Genomic DNA, 18,740 nt, shown 5'->3' on the forward strand with positions numbered 1-18,740 from the left:
CAGATTTCAGGTTGATTTTTCTTCTTAGCTGCGTTTTTATTTCAGTCCATCCATCGTTCATGCGGCTCCTTCAGGGGTGCGTCCTGTTTTTTTTGTCCTCCTTCCTGCAGATGGAGGATGGAGGGTGGAGGAGCTGATGAATCATCGATGTCGTCAGAAAAAAGCAGAAGCTAAAAAATATATATATATTTCAGAGGTCAAATATGAAAAACAGATTTATAGTTTAAACCTGGAGATAAAAAAAACAGGAAGGTGATTTTATTTATTATATTATTTAAACACCAGAGCTGCTTTTCTCCAGTCGAACATGGAGATTTGTTGCATTTGATGGTTGGGGTTGGTTTCTGGGCTGGTTCTGTCTCCCAGTCTGAGCTGGTTCTGTCTCCCAGTCTGAGCTGGTCTCACTGGTTCATCATGACGCTCTGTTTATTATCCAGTTTGTATTTTATTCTCTACTTATATGATGTTGATGCGAGGGATCTGTGTATTTCATGGATCTGTGTCTATTAGATCATTACATCTGCACTGGAAGGTGAAAGTAGATCTGATTTAATTCGTGTGATCAGGTTTATGATTTAGATTTGTGAGTGTTTTGGGATTTTTAAGAAAAATAACAGTAAACATTTATAGTCAGATCTATGATTGAACAGATCACATTATTTAAAGCTGATTAGTTTTTATTTAAATAAGATGAATATAAAGGTAACGGTGCTGATAACTGGAGTCTGAATTTATCTGCTGCCCCAAATACTCACCAGAGCACAAATGTGGATTAATCCGCTGCTGAAAATAGTCCCCAACAAACTTCCCCAAACAGGTCAGTCAGTTTTTGATTTTGGAAATCATGTCAATTATTTTATTTTAAAGCTGGTTTGTATTCAGAAGAAAATTAGAAGTAACTGAGTACATTTGCTCAAATGCTGTATTAAAGTACAGTTTTAAATACTTGAAGGAGGATTGAGGAAGATGGTGGAGGATGGAAGGTTGGATGGTGGAGGATGGAGGGTTGGATGGAGGGTTGGATGGAGGAGGATGGAGGGTTGGATGGAGGAGGATTGAGGGTTGGATGGTGGAGGATGGAGGGTTGGATGGAGGAGGATGGAGGGTTGGATGGTGGAGGATGGAGGATTGGATGGAGGAGGATGGAGGGTTGGATGGTGGAGGATTGAGGGTTGGATGGTGGAGGATGGAGGGTTGGATGGAGGAGGATGGAGGAAGATGGTGGAGGATGGAGGGTTGGATGGTGGAGGATGGAGGGTTGGATGGAGGAGGATGGAGGAAGATGGTGGAGGATGGAGGGTTGGATGGTGGAGGATGGAGGGTTGGATGGTGGAGGATGGAGGGTTGGATGGAGGAGGATGGAGGGTTTGATGGTGGAGGATGGAGGGTTGGATGGAGGAGGATTGAGGGTTGGATGGAGGAGGATGGAGGGTTGGATGGTGGAGGATGGAGGAAGATGGTGGAGGATTGAGGGTTGGATGGAGGAGGATTGAGGGTTGGATGTGGAGGATGGAGGAAGATGGTGGAGGATTGAGGGTTGGATGGTGGAGGATGGAGGAAGATGGAGGATGGAGGAAGATGGAGGAGGATGGAGGGTTGGATGGTGGAGGATGGAGGAAGATGGTGGAGGATGGAGGGTTGGATGGAGGAGGATGGAGGGTTGGATGGTGGAGGATGGAGGAAGATGGTGGAGGATGGAGGGTTGGATGGAGGAGGATGGAGGAAGATGGTGGAGGATGGTGGAGGATGGAGGGTTGGATGGTGGAGGATGGAGGGTTGGATGGAGGAAGATGGTGGAGGATGGAGGGTTGGATGGTGGAGGATGGAGGGTTGGATGGTGGAGGATGGAAGAAGATGGTGGAGGATGGAGGGTTGGATGGTGGAGGATGGAGGAAGATGGAGGGTTGGATGGAGGAGGATGGAGGGTTGGATGGAGGAAGATGGTGGAGGATTGAGGGTTGGATGGTGGAGGATGGAGGAGGATGGAGGGTTGGATGGAGGAAGATGGTGGAGGATTGAGGGTTGGATGGTGGAGGATGGAGGAAGATGGAGGAGGATGGAGGGTTGGATGGTGGAGGATGGAGGAAGATGGTGGAGGAGGGAGGGTTGGATGGAGGAAGATGGAGGAGGATGGAGGGTTGGATGGTGGAGGATGGAGGAAGATGGAGGAGGATGGAGGGTTGGATGGAGGAGGATGGAGGGTTGGATGGTGGAGGATGGGGGGTTGGATGGAGGGTTGGATGGAGGAGGATGGAGGAAGATGGTGGAGGATGGTGGAGGATGGAGGGTTGGATGGTTGAGGATGGAGGGTTGGATGGAGGAAGATGGTGGAGGATGGAGGGTTGGATGGTGGAGGATGGAGGAAGATGGTGGAGGATGGAGGAAGATGGTGGAGGATGGTGGAGGATGGAGGGTTGGATGGAGGAAGATGGTGGAGGATTGAGGGTTGGATGGTGGAGGATGATGGAGGAAGATGGAGGAGGATGGAGGGTTGGATGGTGGAGGATGGAGGAAGATGGTGGAGGATGGAGGGTTGGATGGACAGGATGAATGAATTAGATGGTGGAGGATGGAGGGTTGGATGGAGGAGGATGGAGGGTTGGATGGTGGAGGATGGAGGAGGATGGAGGAAGATGGTGGAGGATGGAGGGTTGGATGGTGGAGGATGGTGGAGGATGGAGGGTTGGATGGAGGAGGATGGAGGTTTGGATGGAGGAAGATGGTGGAGGATGGAGGGTTGGATGGTGGAGGATGGAGGAAGATGGTGGAGGATGGAGGAAGATGGTGGAGGATGGAGGAAGATGGTGGAGGATGGTGGAGGATGGAGGGTTGGATGGTGGAGGATGGAGGAAGATGGTGGAGGATTGAGGGTTGGATGGTGGAGGATGATGGAGGAAGATGGAGGAGGATGGAGGGTTGGATGGTGGAGGATGGAGGAAGATGGTGGAGGATGGAGGGTTGGATGGTGGAGGATGGAGGAAGATGGTGGAGGATGGAGGGTTGGATGGTGGAGGATGGAGGGTTGGATGGTGGAGGATGGAGGAGGATGGAGGGTTGGATGGTGGAGGATGGAGGAGGATGGAGGAAGATGGTGGAGGATGGAGGGTTGGATGGTGGAGGATGGTGGAGGATGGAGGAGGATGGAGGAAGATGGAGGAGGATGGAGGGTTGGATGGTGGAGGATGGTGGAGGATGGAGGGTTGGATGGTGGAGGATGGAGGGTTGGATGGAGGAGGATGGAGGGTTGGATGGTGGAGGATGGAGGAAGATGGTGGAGGATGGAGGGTTGGATGGAGGGTTGGATGGAGGAGGATGGAGGGTTGGATGGAGGAGGATGGAGGAGGATGGAGGAAGATGGTGGAGGATGGAGGGTTGGATGGTGGAGGATGGTGGAGGATGGAGGGTTGGATGGTGGAGGATGGAGGAGGATGGAGGGTTGGATGGTGGAGGATGGAGGAAGATGGAGGAGGATGGAGGGTTGGATGGTGGAGGATGGAGGAAGATGGAGGAGGATGGAGGGTTGGATGGTGGAGGATGGTGGAGGATGGAGGGTTGGATGGTGGAGGATGGAGGAGGATGGAGGGTTGGATGGAGGGTTGGATGGTGGAGGATGGAGGGTTGGATGGAGGAGGATGGAGGAAGATGGAGGGTTGGATGGTGGAGGATGGAGGGTTGGATGGTGGAGGATGGAGGAAGATGGTGGAGGATGGAGGGTTGGATGGAGGAGGATGGTGGAGGATGGAGGGTTGGATGGAGGAGGATGGAGGTTTGGATTTAAAACTTTGGAAACTTTAATCGTCTTAGTTCATAATTCATAAAGTCATCATCTCCTGCTGAAGGATTAAATTAGGTGATTTCTTAATGTAGTTTTGAATGTCAGACCGAACGTTCAGACACTTGATGATCCCCCAGCAGCATCATTACAAATAAGTTACTGAAAACTTTCTGATTACTGTATTTTTCATATTATTATATATATTAGTTTTAATTTGATGAACACGTTCACCTGTTTGTGTCCAATCATCTTCATTGTCATTGTCAAAACACAACTTTGGGGGAAAAAATTGACTATGCTGATTTTGAATAAATCAAACATTATGATGTGTTCATGTAAACTCAGACATCTGAGCGTCGGCTGCTAAACAACAACAATATCGAACACAAGAAACAATTAAATTCACTTTCTCTTTCTGACGTGTTTTTTTTATCTGTTTGATTTTCTGATAACGTGAGTCATCGTCCTGACGTTGTTCAGCAGCAGATCTGTCTCGTCAGATGTTGGAGTGTCCCTGAACACACCAACAGGAAGTGATTTAAAAAGCAGGCTCTCAGCTGCATCTCCACATGAAGAAGACATTCCTTCATTTATCAGTGAATCAGTTGTGAAACCAGCGTCTGTCTGACAGAAAATCAATCAATAACTGAAGGATGAGCTGGAGATTGATCAGCATGAAGCATCAACCATTCACTCATGTTTTTATATAACTGCAGTAAAATTTCAGCCTTTTTCATAAAATTCAGGCTGCCGTGGATATTTTCATCATTTGTCTCTGATACTGAAGCATTTTATTTACTTCTGAAAATCCACCAGAACCAGGTCCAGTCCGACATTTTATATTTAAAATGTATTGACTGAGTTTCCTCTTGATTAAAGCTCCACACTGCACTCACTGTTTAAACCTGCTTTTAAGTTGTTAAAGTGAAGACATGTCCTCTGATGTCATACGATCCTGCAGCACTCGCATGATGTCATTTTACAGTATAGATATATGCATGATGATGACACATTACATTATTTCAGATACAACAGCCCAGTGTGTCAGTTTTTGACTCATTCAGCACCCAAAGTATCTGATTAATCACACTGATGCAACAATCAAAGATCGTGAATCATGGAAAATAATCAACCACTTCCATAAATCAGTTCTTGTTGATGTGCTGTGTTTTTCACAGCGATAAAGACACACAGAGGTCAAAGTTCAGCTCCACAGCGTCCTCAGTGTTTCCTGTTGTGTCCCATAATGTTGTTTAAGTGTCTGCAGTCGAAGTCACAGAGTCACAAAACATCAACTGTTAAAGTCTTTTATTAAGAAACATACAACATGTCTGTTGTGTTCGGGCTCGTCAGGTGTTTCTGTGACTTCTATCTCAGTAAACCGAATCTCTGCAGGCTTTGGACCAGAACCGACTGAATCAGTATGAACTTATCTTATCTGTAACCACCTCTCTGTGTCTGTAAGCTCAGATGGAGCTCTGATGTTTAGGACCGGTTTGTGTTGATCTGTTCTCGTCCGAGTCGTTCAGAGGCGTCGAGCAGAGACAGTCTGACCTCTGACCTCAGCGTATCAGATGTTCAGCAGCTGTTTTCGGGTCGAGCTGGTTGAGACTGCTCTGCTGTGACTCACAGAGCCTCTGGGACAGGAAGTCCTCCAATCAGCTGGAAAAGGCGGCTGTGATGTCACGTTATGTAACGGAGAGGTTTGGGAGAGAGCAGAGAGCTGATCTCTGCTGTTGGACTGAGGTGTGTGGACTGTGATGATCATTGGAGCTCTCACTCCGACCTTTGACCTTCTAACTGTCTGAGGGTTCAAATCTGCTGTGGACCTTTTAAACACTGAGAATAAGAACAACATTAAAGGTAAAAGGTTTTGGGCTTTGCTCGGTGGTCATGGAAGTGAAGTTGTTCAGACTTCTTCAGGTCGAGTTTGTCGGTCGATGTGGAGATGTCTCCCTGTGGAGATGTCTCCCTGTGGAGATGTCTCCAGGTGTGTTTTCATGCTGCTGTGTCGGAGCTGTTGTTTGTTGGAAGTGTGAGCGCTGACTCACTCTGTGATGACATGACAGTCTGCTGCTGTGTTGAAGGATGGAGGCTATGAAAGCTTCATCTATCATGAAACATGGAGCTGCTTCATCCACCTATCTGCTCTTTACCTGGATCATTCTGCTGCTGTTCTGATGGTGGTGCTGTAGGTGGTACTGATGGTGGTGCTGTGGGTGGTACTGATGGTGGTGCTGTAGGTGGTACTGATGGTGGTGCTGTGGGTGGTACTGATGGTGGTGCTGTGGGTGGTACTGATAGTGGTACTGATGGTGGTACTGATGGTGGTGCTGTAGGTGGTACTGATGGTGGTGCTGTAGGTGGTACTGATGGTGGTACTGATGGTGGTACTGATGGTGGTGCTGTAGGTGGTACTGATGGTGGTGCTGTAGGTGGTACTGATGGTGGTGCTGTAGGTGGTACTGATGGTGGTACTGATGGTGGTACTGATGGTGGTGCTGTAGGTGGTACTGATGGTGGTGCTGTGGGTGGTACTGATGGTGGTACTGATGGTGGTGCTGTGGGTGGTACTGATGGTGGTGCTGTAGGTGGTACTGATGGTGGTACTGATGGTGGTGCTGTTGATGCTGTTGGTGGTGATGGATGGATGAACACAGTGAGTAAAGTAGCTTCTCTGTGAAAGTTAACCTAAAACAAAAACATGGTATCTGTGTTTTCTCTGCTCTGGTCATGTTTAAACACAGAACCACTCGGTTTGGGTCCGAAAAATATCTGTTTGGACTTAAAATGGCGTCCTGCTTTGGTCGCCACTAACACAGCTGTATATGTCCCGAGATCTCGTTAAAAACACCCGGACTCGTGGTCCAACTTGACTTACCGTCAAAAATATCTGTTTTTTTGTTCCACGAACAGACTAGAAAGTGTCCTGAGCTGTCCTTAAAATATCCAGAGAGCTCCACCTCCAGACATGACAGTCAGATAATAAACATACATATATGTGAACATATAATGTAAACACAATATGTAGCCTGTGACGTGTTATCCTGGTGACTGGACTGACAGATGTGTCTGACATTTTATGAACTTCCCTAAATAACAAGAAATCATTTACAGGTCAGACGGCATTTTGTTCTGCCTGTTAGCTCTCCGTTGAATGTTGCGTACAAACACAACCAAAATATTAGTTTTTAACAGCTGCCTCTACTAACACGCTGATACAACTCTGAAGTTATTTACTTTAATTATGTTGAAGTATCGTTATAGTATAGTTTAGTATTAGGCCCAGTAATCAGGTACCAACAGTGAGGGGAAATGTCCTCCCTGTCGGACAGAGGAGAGAGCTCAGTTACCATGAAGCTCTCAGCTTCATTTATTAGCTTGTAGCAGTGACTGTTAGAGGAAAGGCTTTTATCATCTCGGGGAGAGTCTCCTCTCAGTCTGATGCACCAGATTAAATTATAATCTCACTCTGGTTTTAAGATTTCAAAGTAACATCACCCTGACAGGTCGAAGCTGTGTTTAAACCCAGAGACGTATCTGGATGTGTGCCTGACTCCACTCTTCCTCCACACCGGCGCCATTTTCTCCTCCTCCTCCTCTCTGCCTGCCTGGAGGATGCGGTTGCCATGGTAACCAGACAGTCCCCAGAGGGAGGAGGAGAGATGCAGGCCGGGTGGATGAGGGGGGTGGAGCAGGTGGTGGGAGTGATCGACAGTCTCTTTGTTCAGAGACACACTTTTAATACGTGAACATTTATTATTGAGACAGTTACAGATGTCACCGTCAGCAGCAGGAGGAGAAATACTGATAAACACATGATTCAGATATCATATATGATCAATAACTGCTTAGTGCGACCGTCTGTCTCGTCCAGTAGTTTTGTTTTTACAGACAAAAAAAGGAAATTTGATCTAAAGCAGCAGAAACATGAACCTGAAGGTCAGACAGTGAAGACGGACGCTTTAATTCTGGCTGCTGTTTTTGATTTAATCTTAATCTGTAGACGAAAACGCTTTTGAACTTTTGTCAAAAGGCTGCACTGCCGTGACTCACTAGATGATTAAGCTCAAATTGATACGGCCGACTGCCCCGTGTGATTGACTTAACATTGGTAGATAGAGTTAGCTAACTCACTGTGAATGACTGCAGCGTCTTCAGGTTGTTTGTATTCTTCCCACTTACTCTGTAGCCAGAGGTCGTCGCTGTGTCTCATCCTGCTGGATTATGAATCAAATGTGACCGTAGATCTGTTCTTTATTTCGACCAAACCCTTTTTGTGTTGAAGACATCATGATGATGTCACTAACTCACTGTCGGTTTGGGACAACAATCAATCAATCATTCTTCATATTTTGTAGAAGCACAGTTGGATGAAATGTTGATTTTTAATGTCTTAAAGCCCACAACTAACATTTTAGGAAGTGCATCCAAAATTTCCCAATGCTAACATGCTAGCTTGATGGCGGTGAGTGCTAACAATAGCCATGCTTGTGGTTTACGTTCATTATGACAACGTCAGGTGTTTTCTTACATGTGAGTGAGACATGAGGTAGCTACAGATGATGACTGATGACGGCGATCACAGAACACAGCTGCTGACCTGAACAATGACTCGTTCAGCAGCTAACTCAGTTAGCACAAAGCACACAGCCACAGTGTTCGTGAAGCTAACTCAGTTAGCACAATGCACACAACCACAGTGTTCGTGAAGCTAACTCAGTTAGCACAAAGCACACAGCCACAGTGTTCCTGACGGCTGTTAGCTTGTATGATTGTGGCATTTATCAGAGTTGTTTATGTAGTTATTAGTCTACAAAGCTCAGAGAGCTGCTAGCAAACTAGCAGCTAACAGCAGCTGAGAGTCTGCAGTCAGTCACATTGGCTCCTCTTTCCTTTGTCTCTCTCTCTCTCCCTCTCTCCGGTCTCTTCCTGTTTCATCTCCTCTCGGCGTCGACTCATATTGGGGTCACACGCCTCAGATCGGTGGTTGCCATAGCAACTGCACCGTTAACAGGCTCCATTAACACTGGTTAGGTCTCCGTCTGATTCGCTATCCTCTTGGGAGCTTCCACATTTTCTTACCCAGCATGCTCTGCAGCGACTGCAGCAGTGAGCCTTCTGTGTGTGTGTGTGTGTGTGTGTGTGTGTGTGTGTGTGTGTGTGTGCGTGTGCGTGTGCGTGTATGTGTATGTGTATGTGTATGTGTATGTGTATGTGTATGTGTGTGTGTGTGTGTGTGTGTGTGTGTGTGTGTGTGTGCGTGCATCAGATGACAAGAGAGGCAGAAAGAGCCATCTCTTGATGTAAATGTGTCACCATGGCGATAGTGGGGGATGTGGCCCTGTTACCATGGTAACACTGAACATCAATATGTCAGAGGTGTTTGATGACACACACACACACACAAACACACACACACACACACACACACACCTGCTGAGGTCTGCAGTATCGCAGACCTTCACACACACATTTCTTTATTTATACTTGTGAGGACGCTCCCTGATGTGTCCTCTAACTCTAAACCTGAGTCTGCCTGTGAAAGTAATCAGATTACAATGATGTTGGTGTGTGATTGGTGGAGACTTCACTGATAATCAATAAGCTTCTGTGAAAATGAAGTTTTTACTCTCTAAAATCAGTGAGTTCTGTTAATTATGTGATTTAAAGTCAGAGGTGGAAAGTAACTTTATTTACAAGTAACTACATTTACTCAAACACTGTATTTAGGATTACTAGTGATTATTTCAGACGGTGGTGCGTTGTTGCCTTTCGTAGCGTCACATTTCTTGCTGATCACTTGATATTGAGTCTGTCCTGTAACCTGAGAACACGTCCAGTAAATCCACTTTAAATGGAGGCTGTTCCTCCTCTCAGACCTCCGCCCTCCTCTTACCCACAATCCCCCTGGGGTCAGCTCCTCATTATGAATGCAGCAGTGACATTTGCTGCACTGACCGCCTGCTGACTTCAGATCTGCTGCACCGGGCAAAAAAAAAACAGAGACACAAAATCACCTGAGCATCAACAGGAAGAGAGAAGAGTAGTTTATTTACTGCCTCAAACAAACAAACAAACAAACAAACGAGCAGAGCAGAGTCACTTCCTGTCTGCAGCCTGCTGTTGGACTCAGCGGTCTGTCTCTGCAGTGAAGGTCACCGTCTGATTCAGCTTCAAAGAGCTCACTGAGCATGTGCAGGTCTGACCCCGGAGTGATGACCTCACTGTGTCACGGACTCAGTCTGAGCTTCACTCATTGATCGTTTTATTGGATCATTTGTGATCTCTGCTCATCTCTGTGAACTGTGGCTGCACAGAAGCAGCAGTCAGTTAGATAACATCAAAACTGTTGATAAAATACAAAACAAGCATGCAGAGAAATAATAAGAGGAAATATTAATATAAAGACAATACGCAGCCATGTCTGTGAAATGATAGTAGGCTGAGGAGAGATAGTGGTTTAACTTAAAGGGCAGATTCACGGGTTTTTGAGGTTGTGTTCAAGGAACAGTTCACCCAGAAAGTGTTGCAGCATCGTCCTAAACAACTGAAGTAGCTGGAGACATCATGTGTCTCCATACAGCTCGTCTGCTGTGATCACAGTCTGCAGGAAAACAAATGAAATAGTTGTCAGATTATTTTGGTCACATTAATCGAGACGCTGCAGCTGAAAACAGCTTAAATACACATTTATGTGTTTATTTTAGTGTGTTATTTAGTTAGATTCCTGTTCTGGAGATTTATTAAGATATGCTCCTGTTATTGAGCCTAACCTGCACGTTTAAACATAAAATATCAGAAAACATCTTCGCGTGAGTTTATATTCTGAGGGCTTCGACAGAGGGCTCTGTTCATAAGTCACTCACAGCCTGGTTTATAGAACAAAGATTTTAATGTTGACAGTATATTTGATTTATGGAGTGATTTAAAAAGAAAAAGAGAGAAATCCAAAATCTGTAGTCGTGTTATTATGTTTCATTATCAGCACAGTATGTCTGACAAACAACAACCATCTTCACTGTGATGATTGTAAAGAGGTTGGACAGTAATAATAATAATAATAATAATAATAATAATAACGATAAGAAGAAGAATATTATCGTCCAGTTGTTGAGCCTGTTGTTGTTTGTGGAGTAATGAGTGGAAACTGTTATCAGACTGATTCAGGATCAGATGAGTGGAGGATGGAAACAGCCGCAGGACAAACTTAGATAACATGTTATCTAACAGACTGTCAGGAGCTTCATGTTGGTCTGTTCACAGCAGAAACACATCTACAACTGAAGTGACGGGTGATTATCAGACTCCCTGTGAGCCATCTGCTGTCCAGGAGCAGGAGGAGGAGGAGGAGGAGGAGAGGAGGAGGAGGAGGAGGAGGTGAAGGAGAGGAGGAGGAGAGGAGGAGCAGGAGGAGGAGAAGGAGAGGAGGAGGAGGAGGAGGAGGAGGAGGTGAAGGTGAAGGAGAGGAGGAGTTTGGTTTTTTTTAACATTGGTGTAAACCTGTCTCTCTCCTTGTTTCCTGTGAGGTAACACACCAGACCTCCCTGTTATATTTGGAGGAAACTGAATTCAGTTGTATTTTGTGACTTTAGCTTTGAGCCCTTCATGTTCTGGTTGGTGGTACTGAATGGTTCCTTAAGACAGTTCAGGCCGTGTTGGTAAAACAGGAAGAACAACAAAAACTAAGGGTGCTTTCACATCAGGGACCAGAGGTTTGGCAGAGATGGGGGTCGTCATGGATTGGCTGCGGTCTGTCAGCTCGGCCCAGCTCGCCACGATAACACTGGTGATGGAAATGCAAATCTGCACAGCTCAGTTTGAAGTCCAGTTCCTTTGATCAGTGCGAACAAAAGTGTAGCGTACCGGGGTCCAGTCAGTGAACTGTGCCCGGGTCTGCTTGAAAAAGTGTTGGTGAGTTTTGTTCATGTGAGCTCGGGTCCAGTTCGCATCAGGTGTGAGAGCAGCTGTACCAAACGACGGGCTGTGTGTCAGTGACACGAGCGGTCACTTCTTCTTCTTTGTGTGTATTGATGGATTACATCCTGCCACCTACTGGTTCAGACTCAGGTGTTCTCAATCGTACTCTGGCACGGGACCAAACAATCATACCTGACCTCCTGAACGCTCCTCTTTTGTTCTGTATTTGTGTCTGTGTGTTTCCAAATGAGACCAGAAAGAAACAAACCTGTTGCTGCTGATGTCTCCTCCCTGTGTGAACCTGTCAAACTGTATGAATGGGTGAAGCTTCTAACACTCCTCCACCTGTGTGCTGCTGCAGGAGGCGCTGCAGAGTGTGAAGATGGCCAACGCTGTGGCTTCCTACGACCAGCTGGCCCACCAGGTGGAGGCGCTCCGCAAGGAGAACTCCCACCTGCGGAGGGAGCTGGAGGACAACTCCAACCACCTGTCCAAACTGGAGACGGAGACCTCCGGCATGAAGGTCAGTCTGGAGACACCAACACCACCAGCACCATCACTGTCCTCACCTTCATCCAAACCACCAACAACAGTCAACAACACTCGAACATTTCAATCTTCATTTGTAATTAATTATTTAAAAAACGCCTCTTTTTATTGTCATTAACTCGTGTTTTTCTGTGCGTGACAACGAGCGACAGGGAAATAAAACACCTTCTCAACTCTTCGTCAGGGAGAAAATGTAAAACATATTAATTTCCTCGTCTTTTAGAAACATTTTAATTCTCTTTCTCGTCAACATCTAAAGTCTGAAATCAAACTGTGACGACGTCTAAAATCCAGCTCCATTAATAAGAGAATAATCAATAAACACACCGAGACAGAAACTGTAAAACCAGGCTAAGACCCAAAGCCTGCAGTAAATCCTATCAGCTGCACACACATAAACACACATGGATGTGCACACACGCATGTGACTACACACTGGGACTCACGTGTCCAGATGCTGCAGCAGCTGGATTATCAGACTGAGCTCAGCAGCTTTGATCAGAATCAGGACGTCCGACACACAAACGGACGGAGAGGTGCAGAGTGACTTTCACCTGCAGCAGGTGAGTCTGCAGGACGACGACATCGCAGCTCATCCTCATCTCTAACGACCACATCAGACAGAGTCAGCGTCGGTCTGCAGGGTTCAGTTCTGAAGGAGGACGCTCGTCTGGACCTGTGTGATGTTTTATCTGCTGCTGGAGGATCTGACCTGTTTTACTGGATTATTATCTTCTGTGGGATCTACTTTTTCATCTTTTTGAGCCTCTGATGTCGAAACTGTTGAATCGATCGCTGTGTGTGATGTTGGATCTGAGCTGTGGTGAGCTGAAGCATCCAGAGACACTTTAAAGGTTTAAGAGTATTGAAGCTGCAGGAGCAGTTTGTATCAGCGCGGAGACAGGAGGAGTTTTATTCTACACATCCAACACATCCAGCACTGATTCTGATCTCATTACAGCTTAAAACCTTTAAATGTGACAAGAATGTCTTTGAACACTCAGACAACTTTATTAATTATTAACATTTGATCCTGTAAGGAGATAAAACGTGCAGAAATAGAACTGAGCAGTTGAATTGAAACATGTGTTTGTGTGTGTTTTATTCTCTTTGTGAACAAATCTATCAAATCATAAAAGATGATGGAAGAAGACAAAATGTGAAAATCTTCATAAAAGTGATGTTAAAGGTTTTCACAACAAACTCACAGACAAGGGGACAGGAAGCGCTAACATGCTAACTGATTTCTGGGTTTTAGGACTACAGACTCCACCACTGTAGTCCACTAAGATTCCCAAACCAAACCAGAAACACGCCTTCTTCCTTTTATACATCTGCATCTTTTTTATTGACTTTATGTAAAACCACAGCGCCCAGATTTACGACTGTACACAAACCCCTCCTCCACCTCCTGGGTGGATGTTTCCCTCTGTGAACACGTCTTTAATCAGGTTTCTCCTTCTTCTCCTGCAGGAGGTGTTGAAGCAGCTGCAGAGTAAACTGGAGCAGGAGGCGGGAACACTGGCCTCGTCCGGGAGGAGCGACGTGCTGCACCAACTCAAAGGTTCAGTCTGTCTCAAAACTACAGCCTGACATCAGGTTCAGTTGTAATGTTCCTTTAAAGTCCGTCCCTGCTGAGTAGAAACGATAGTGTCTCGACTCGAGTCTCTCAGACTGTCTCCGCTGGGACCAATCATCATTCACAGACAAATTGACTCAATCAGCTAACCTGATTGGCTGCAGCTGGCTCTGCTTCGTTAGGACTCAATCCAATTAAACAATTAATTAATGTCGATTAGTTCAGACTGAAATTCGATCAACTCCCACTGATTAACAGTTTATAGAGAACAGTCTGATTCTCAGAGCTGGTGTGTTTGATTTATTGACCGATTATTGATCCTCTCCCTCTCTCAGAGCTGCACATGGACCTCACCAACTACTACGAACTCAAACACCAACCTCACAAGATGAGGCTGCTGACGGACAGTCTGGGAGGGGCGGGGCTAACGGGGGTCGGAGGGGCAGAGCTCGACGATCGTCTGGCTCTGCCTCCTTCCTCCTGCTCCTCCTCCTCGGTGGCGGCGGTGAGCAGAGCGAAGAGTCCGCTCAGACCTTCGTCTCGTCTGAGCGTGTCGTCGGGGGGCGAGGCCGCCGCGGTCATGCTGCCGCATCACTTCCTGGACGGAGCCCCGCCCAAAACTGCTGTGATCAGCGGGGCGGACGGGCGACAGAGCGACCACCACCTGGAGGAGCTGTACAAGGAGAGGTCAGCTGAGTGTTGTAGTTAACAGTGGTTTGGATTCAAGCGTTGGAATGTAACTAAGTACATTTACTCGAGTGCTGTTCTTAAGTGTAATTTTGAAGTACTTTACTTGAGTATTTCCATTTTCTGCTCCTTTATACTTCCTCTCCACCACAGTTTGGAGACAAATATTGTACTTTTTACTCACCAACATTTATCTAATAACTTTAGTTACTAGTTACTTTACAGATTACATGCTGCATCAGAGCCATTTTAAAAATAATTCATCTTATCATCTATCAGATAAAAAACAGTGATTCTTGTCCTGTTGAGTACTTTACAGCACTGACTGAAGGTCGTTTAAAGAGTGAAATTTGAACTTTTGTATATTTTGTTTTGATAAATGTGTCGTAGCTCCGGACCACTGAGCCGAGCTCTTGTAACGTCCTCTTATTTGGCGTGAGAGCGAGCAGCTCCACAGTCAGCAGCCATGACGCTAACGGTAATATCTGATGTGTGTGTGTGTGTGTGTGTGTGTGTGTGTGTGTGTGTGTGTGTGTGTGTGTGTGTGTAGGAACCTCCTGCTCGGTGAGATCGACCGGGAGGAGAGGGAGCGCTGCTGGTACTTCAGCCAGCTGGAGGCGCTGTCACAGAGACTGGCTCAGCTGCCTCGCATCGACACGGTGAGAACACACATTTTGTGATGTAGTATTCAAGGTGAAGACAAAACTTTGACCTCTGACCCCTAACCTGTGTGTGTGTGTGTGTGTGTGTGTGTGTGTGTGTGTGTGTGCGCTGCAGTTCTCTCTGCAGATGGATCTGATCCGGCAGCAGCTGGAGTTTGAAGCTCAGCAGGTTCAGTCTGTGATGGAGGAACGATTCGGCACCAGCGATGAGGTGGTGCAGAGGACACAGGTGAGACTGAGGCTGCTGATTGGACCGTCAGTCACACACCTTTATATCAGCGTCATCTAAATGATATATTCTGTATATACAGTACACACACAGCGTGTAGTGTATGTGATTGTTGTTGTTGAGATACAACACAGACATCTGGTTGGTAGAACCGAAACATCTGGATGTGTCTGAGCTGTGTGTGTGTGTGTGTGTGTGTGTGTGTGTGTGTGTGTGTGTGTGTGTGTGTGTGTGTGTTGCAGATGCGTGTTTCTCGTCTGGAGCAGCTGGAGAAGGAGCTGCACGAGACCCGAGGGAGTCAGGAGAGCCAGCTACAGGTCAGACATATACATGAACACACACTCACACACACACACACACACACACACACACACACACACACACACACACACACACACACAAAGACAACAGCAGACTCGTCTGTTTTTATTAAAGCAGTTTAATAAATGTTTCACTCTCGACATCAGAACTGATCTGCTGCTGGAGTTCAGTATGTTCGACTCTTAAAGTGGACTAACAGATGTGTGTGTGTGTGTGTGTGTGTGTGTGTGTGTGTGTGTGTGTGTGTGTGTGTGTGTGTGTGTGTGTGTGTGTGTGTGGACGGCAGCTGATGATGAATCTGTTTTGTGATGACTGATGGGACCACGTTGGTCCAGTTCTGCTCCACTCTGGGTCTGTTGGTGTCCACAGATAAAGCCATAGTTTAATCTGAAGCCTTTAAATCCAGTCGCTTCGGTCGTCATCACTTGTGCGTTGCCGAGGGAGACGTACCTGTAGATAACAGCTTTACCTGAAGTCAGCTCCACTCAGATCCAGTTCCCTCTGTCGGCGCTCCATCCAGGATCAAACTCTCAGCTTTATTCAGTTTTTTTGGCCTTTTTCAGCACAAATGTTGCAGCATGTAAACAGTTGAAGCTGCTGTTTGTTGGTAAAGACAACACGTGTCAGCTACAGCTGTCACTGACCAGTGGTTCATTAGTGTTATAATGACTTTCTGTTCCTTCCTGACTGTCAAACTGAAACATCTTAATGTTGGTTGTCTTTGTATCAAACTTAAGACATAAACCAGGCGACAGCAGTGATCATGAATCTTGCTGCTTGAATCTGCTCCTCTGTGAGCCTCAGGAAGCTTCACTGCAGCAGTCGCTCCCAGTCTAACTCCACCTGACACAGCGATACTGAGCCGTCGTAGGCCCAGACCCAGAACGCCGGGTAGAGTGGCTCAGTGAAGGTAGAGGTGAAGGTATGAAGGTGGACCATGGCGTCCTGAGAGATGCAGTAGAAAGACAGAGAGCCTGCAGACCAGTCCAGGTAAACCCCAACTCTGTGGGTGAAGGGTTGTGGTGAGGTGGATCTGAACCTCTTGTTTTGGTGACACGGTGTGTAGCTTCCCTCCGAACACTCCAGACTCCAGGACCGCTCGTTGTGTCCCAGCAGACAGCTCACCGTGTCTCTGCCTCTGGAGATGTTGTTGTAAGAGACGCCGATGTCGGCGCCACCGGTCCACACCACCTCCCAGTACACTGTGTCCAGCAGCCCCTCCCTGCACAGGACCTGAGGGCAGCGCTTGAACCGGTCCGGATGCTCCGAGGGGTGATGGTCTGACCAGACTCGAGTCGCTCTCCTGTTGCAGTCGGTCAGACGGAGCTCTGAGTTGGCAGTGTTGGGGTCAAGGGTCAGATAGCAGGCGACTGAGAGGAAACAGAGAGAGATTAGTCAAGTCAGCGAGTCATTTTGATACTTGAAAAACTGTTGAGGTTGATCCTCATATCTTCATCCCCTCCAGTCATATATTAGATGACCGATGAGCTAATCACTGATTTAGTAGCTATAATAATTTGTAGTGTGGATTAGAAAATAACAAAGCAATGAAGTTGTTTCCCAAACTCTCTGATTATGTTATGACTCAGTGAATGGTCTGACTCTATGCAGATGATACTGTAAAGTTTACTATGTGAGGGAGAAAGATAAAAATAAATCTATGTAAGCTTACAGTTTTTCACCAACCACAACTCGTCTCCAGGCTGATCCCTGCAAGAGCAGAAACAATCACAGCATCGAACAGCTAAACATGATGGATCACATTTAACTGCGAACATGAAACAGTTTGGATCTGACAGTGGTTCTTCTTTGGCTCGACTCACCTTGTGTCGTCTTTGTTTGGGTCTCTCAGACTAAAGAGGCTGAGGCCGGAGGACAGAGACGCCCAGGGAAGAGACTCTGATGGCTTCTCTTCTTCGTCTTCTTCGTTTTCTTCTTTTTGTTTTTTTTCTTTTTGTTCTTCTTCTTCTTCTTTTTCTTCATCTTTTCCTTCTTGTATTATTGTCTGGTCCTCAGCTGACACCACAGCTGAGTTGTCATGGCGCTCTTTACTCTCACATCTCTGCTCAGCTGTAGAGTTAAAACACAACTCAGATTAAAATGTTGATATTGTACATTCTGCACTGTTATTGTGACTTCTTACTAAAAGTGTTTTTAAATTGAATTCCTTATTTCTACATTATCTGTGCTCAGCAACGAGAGCGTGTTTGGTTTAAGTTTGACATCAAGCAAAGTTCTGGGTGTTCAATGATTTTATAGTCAAAGTGATCAACGTACCTGCCTGCGATGCAGGAATCACCTCCTCACTCTGTGGTGCTTCAGACAGTCCTGTCCTTTCAGTTTCCTCCTCACAGACAGTTATATCCACTTCATTCATCTGCTCTTTCATGGTATTACTTATTTTCTCTGCCTCGACTGTCTCTTCATTCTTCTCTGAGAGGTTTCCTCTCAAACCATCTTCCTTTTGTTCCTGCGTTGTCTCTAAAATGGTCTTTTTAACTCCCTGACTGTTGTCTGCTTTTTGAGAAGTCTTCAGGTCTCTTCTGAACAGACTCTTAAGAGGCTCATCAGTCCTTTCAGACCTCGAGTCTTTTATCTTGATGTTGTTTGATGGGTTGTCCTTCGGAGGGTCTCTCTCCTTTGAAAGACCGATTCTGAAGACGTTAGAGAGACGGTTGATTGTCTTTTCTGTGGACTTTGTCTCTTTGTCCTTCAACAAAGTGAAGCCAAAGACGCTGGTCACGTCGTCTTTCAACTGGCTCAAGTCCTCTTTCAGAAGATCTAGTGTGCTGCTGGCAGGTTTATTGTCTGTCTGACCTGTTGGGAGGTCTTCAGTCCCCGTTTTTGTCTCCTTTTCCCTGGATGTGCTGATGCCGAAAGCACTGGTCACATTCTCTCTAAACTGGCTCAAGTCCTCCTTCAGAAGTCCCAGCGTGCTGCTGGTATGTTTATTTTCTGTCACACCTGTTGGGTGGTCCTCGCCCTCCGTCTTTATCTCTTTGTCCTTGGACGAACTGA

The 18,740-nt window shown here is 46.3% G+C and overlaps 2 protein-coding genes across 4 annotated transcripts in view; one reads left to right on the forward strand and one right to left on the reverse strand.

The window, feature by feature from the left end:
* The window catches only part of apc2 (APC regulator of WNT signaling pathway 2), a 66,737-nt gene that overhangs the window by 26,424 nt on the left and 21,573 nt on the right, over window positions 1-18,740 (forward strand). For all 3 annotated transcript variants that reach the window (XM_084355063.1, XM_084355062.1, XM_084355064.1), the window contains 6 exons: window positions 12,057-12,218; window positions 13,718-13,808; window positions 14,159-14,510; window positions 15,061-15,169; window positions 15,288-15,401; window positions 15,644-15,718. In XM_084355063.1, coding sequence (XP_084211189.1) covers window positions 12,078-12,218; window positions 13,718-13,808; window positions 14,159-14,510; window positions 15,061-15,169; window positions 15,288-15,401; window positions 15,644-15,718 — 882 coding nt within the window. In that variant the 5' untranslated portion in view covers window positions 12,057-12,077. The remainder of the gene's footprint in view (window positions 1-12,056; window positions 12,219-13,717; window positions 13,809-14,158; window positions 14,511-15,060; window positions 15,170-15,287; window positions 15,402-15,643; window positions 15,719-18,740) is intronic.
* LOC311258041 (stonustoxin subunit alpha-like) lies at window positions 16,009-17,661 on the reverse strand (the record flags this gene model as incomplete). The annotated part of the gene is made up of 3 exons (XM_084354089.1): window positions 16,009-17,092; window positions 17,395-17,432; window positions 17,546-17,661. Coding segments are annotated over 3 exons (714 nt in total), but the record flags the coding sequence as incomplete, so codon positions are not given.

Source organism: Pagrus pagrus (genome assembly GCF_965226575.1).
Source record: "Pagrus pagrus genome assembly, chromosome: 6".
Taxonomy (NCBI): Eukaryota; Metazoa; Chordata; class Actinopteri; order Spariformes; family Sparidae; genus Pagrus; species Pagrus pagrus.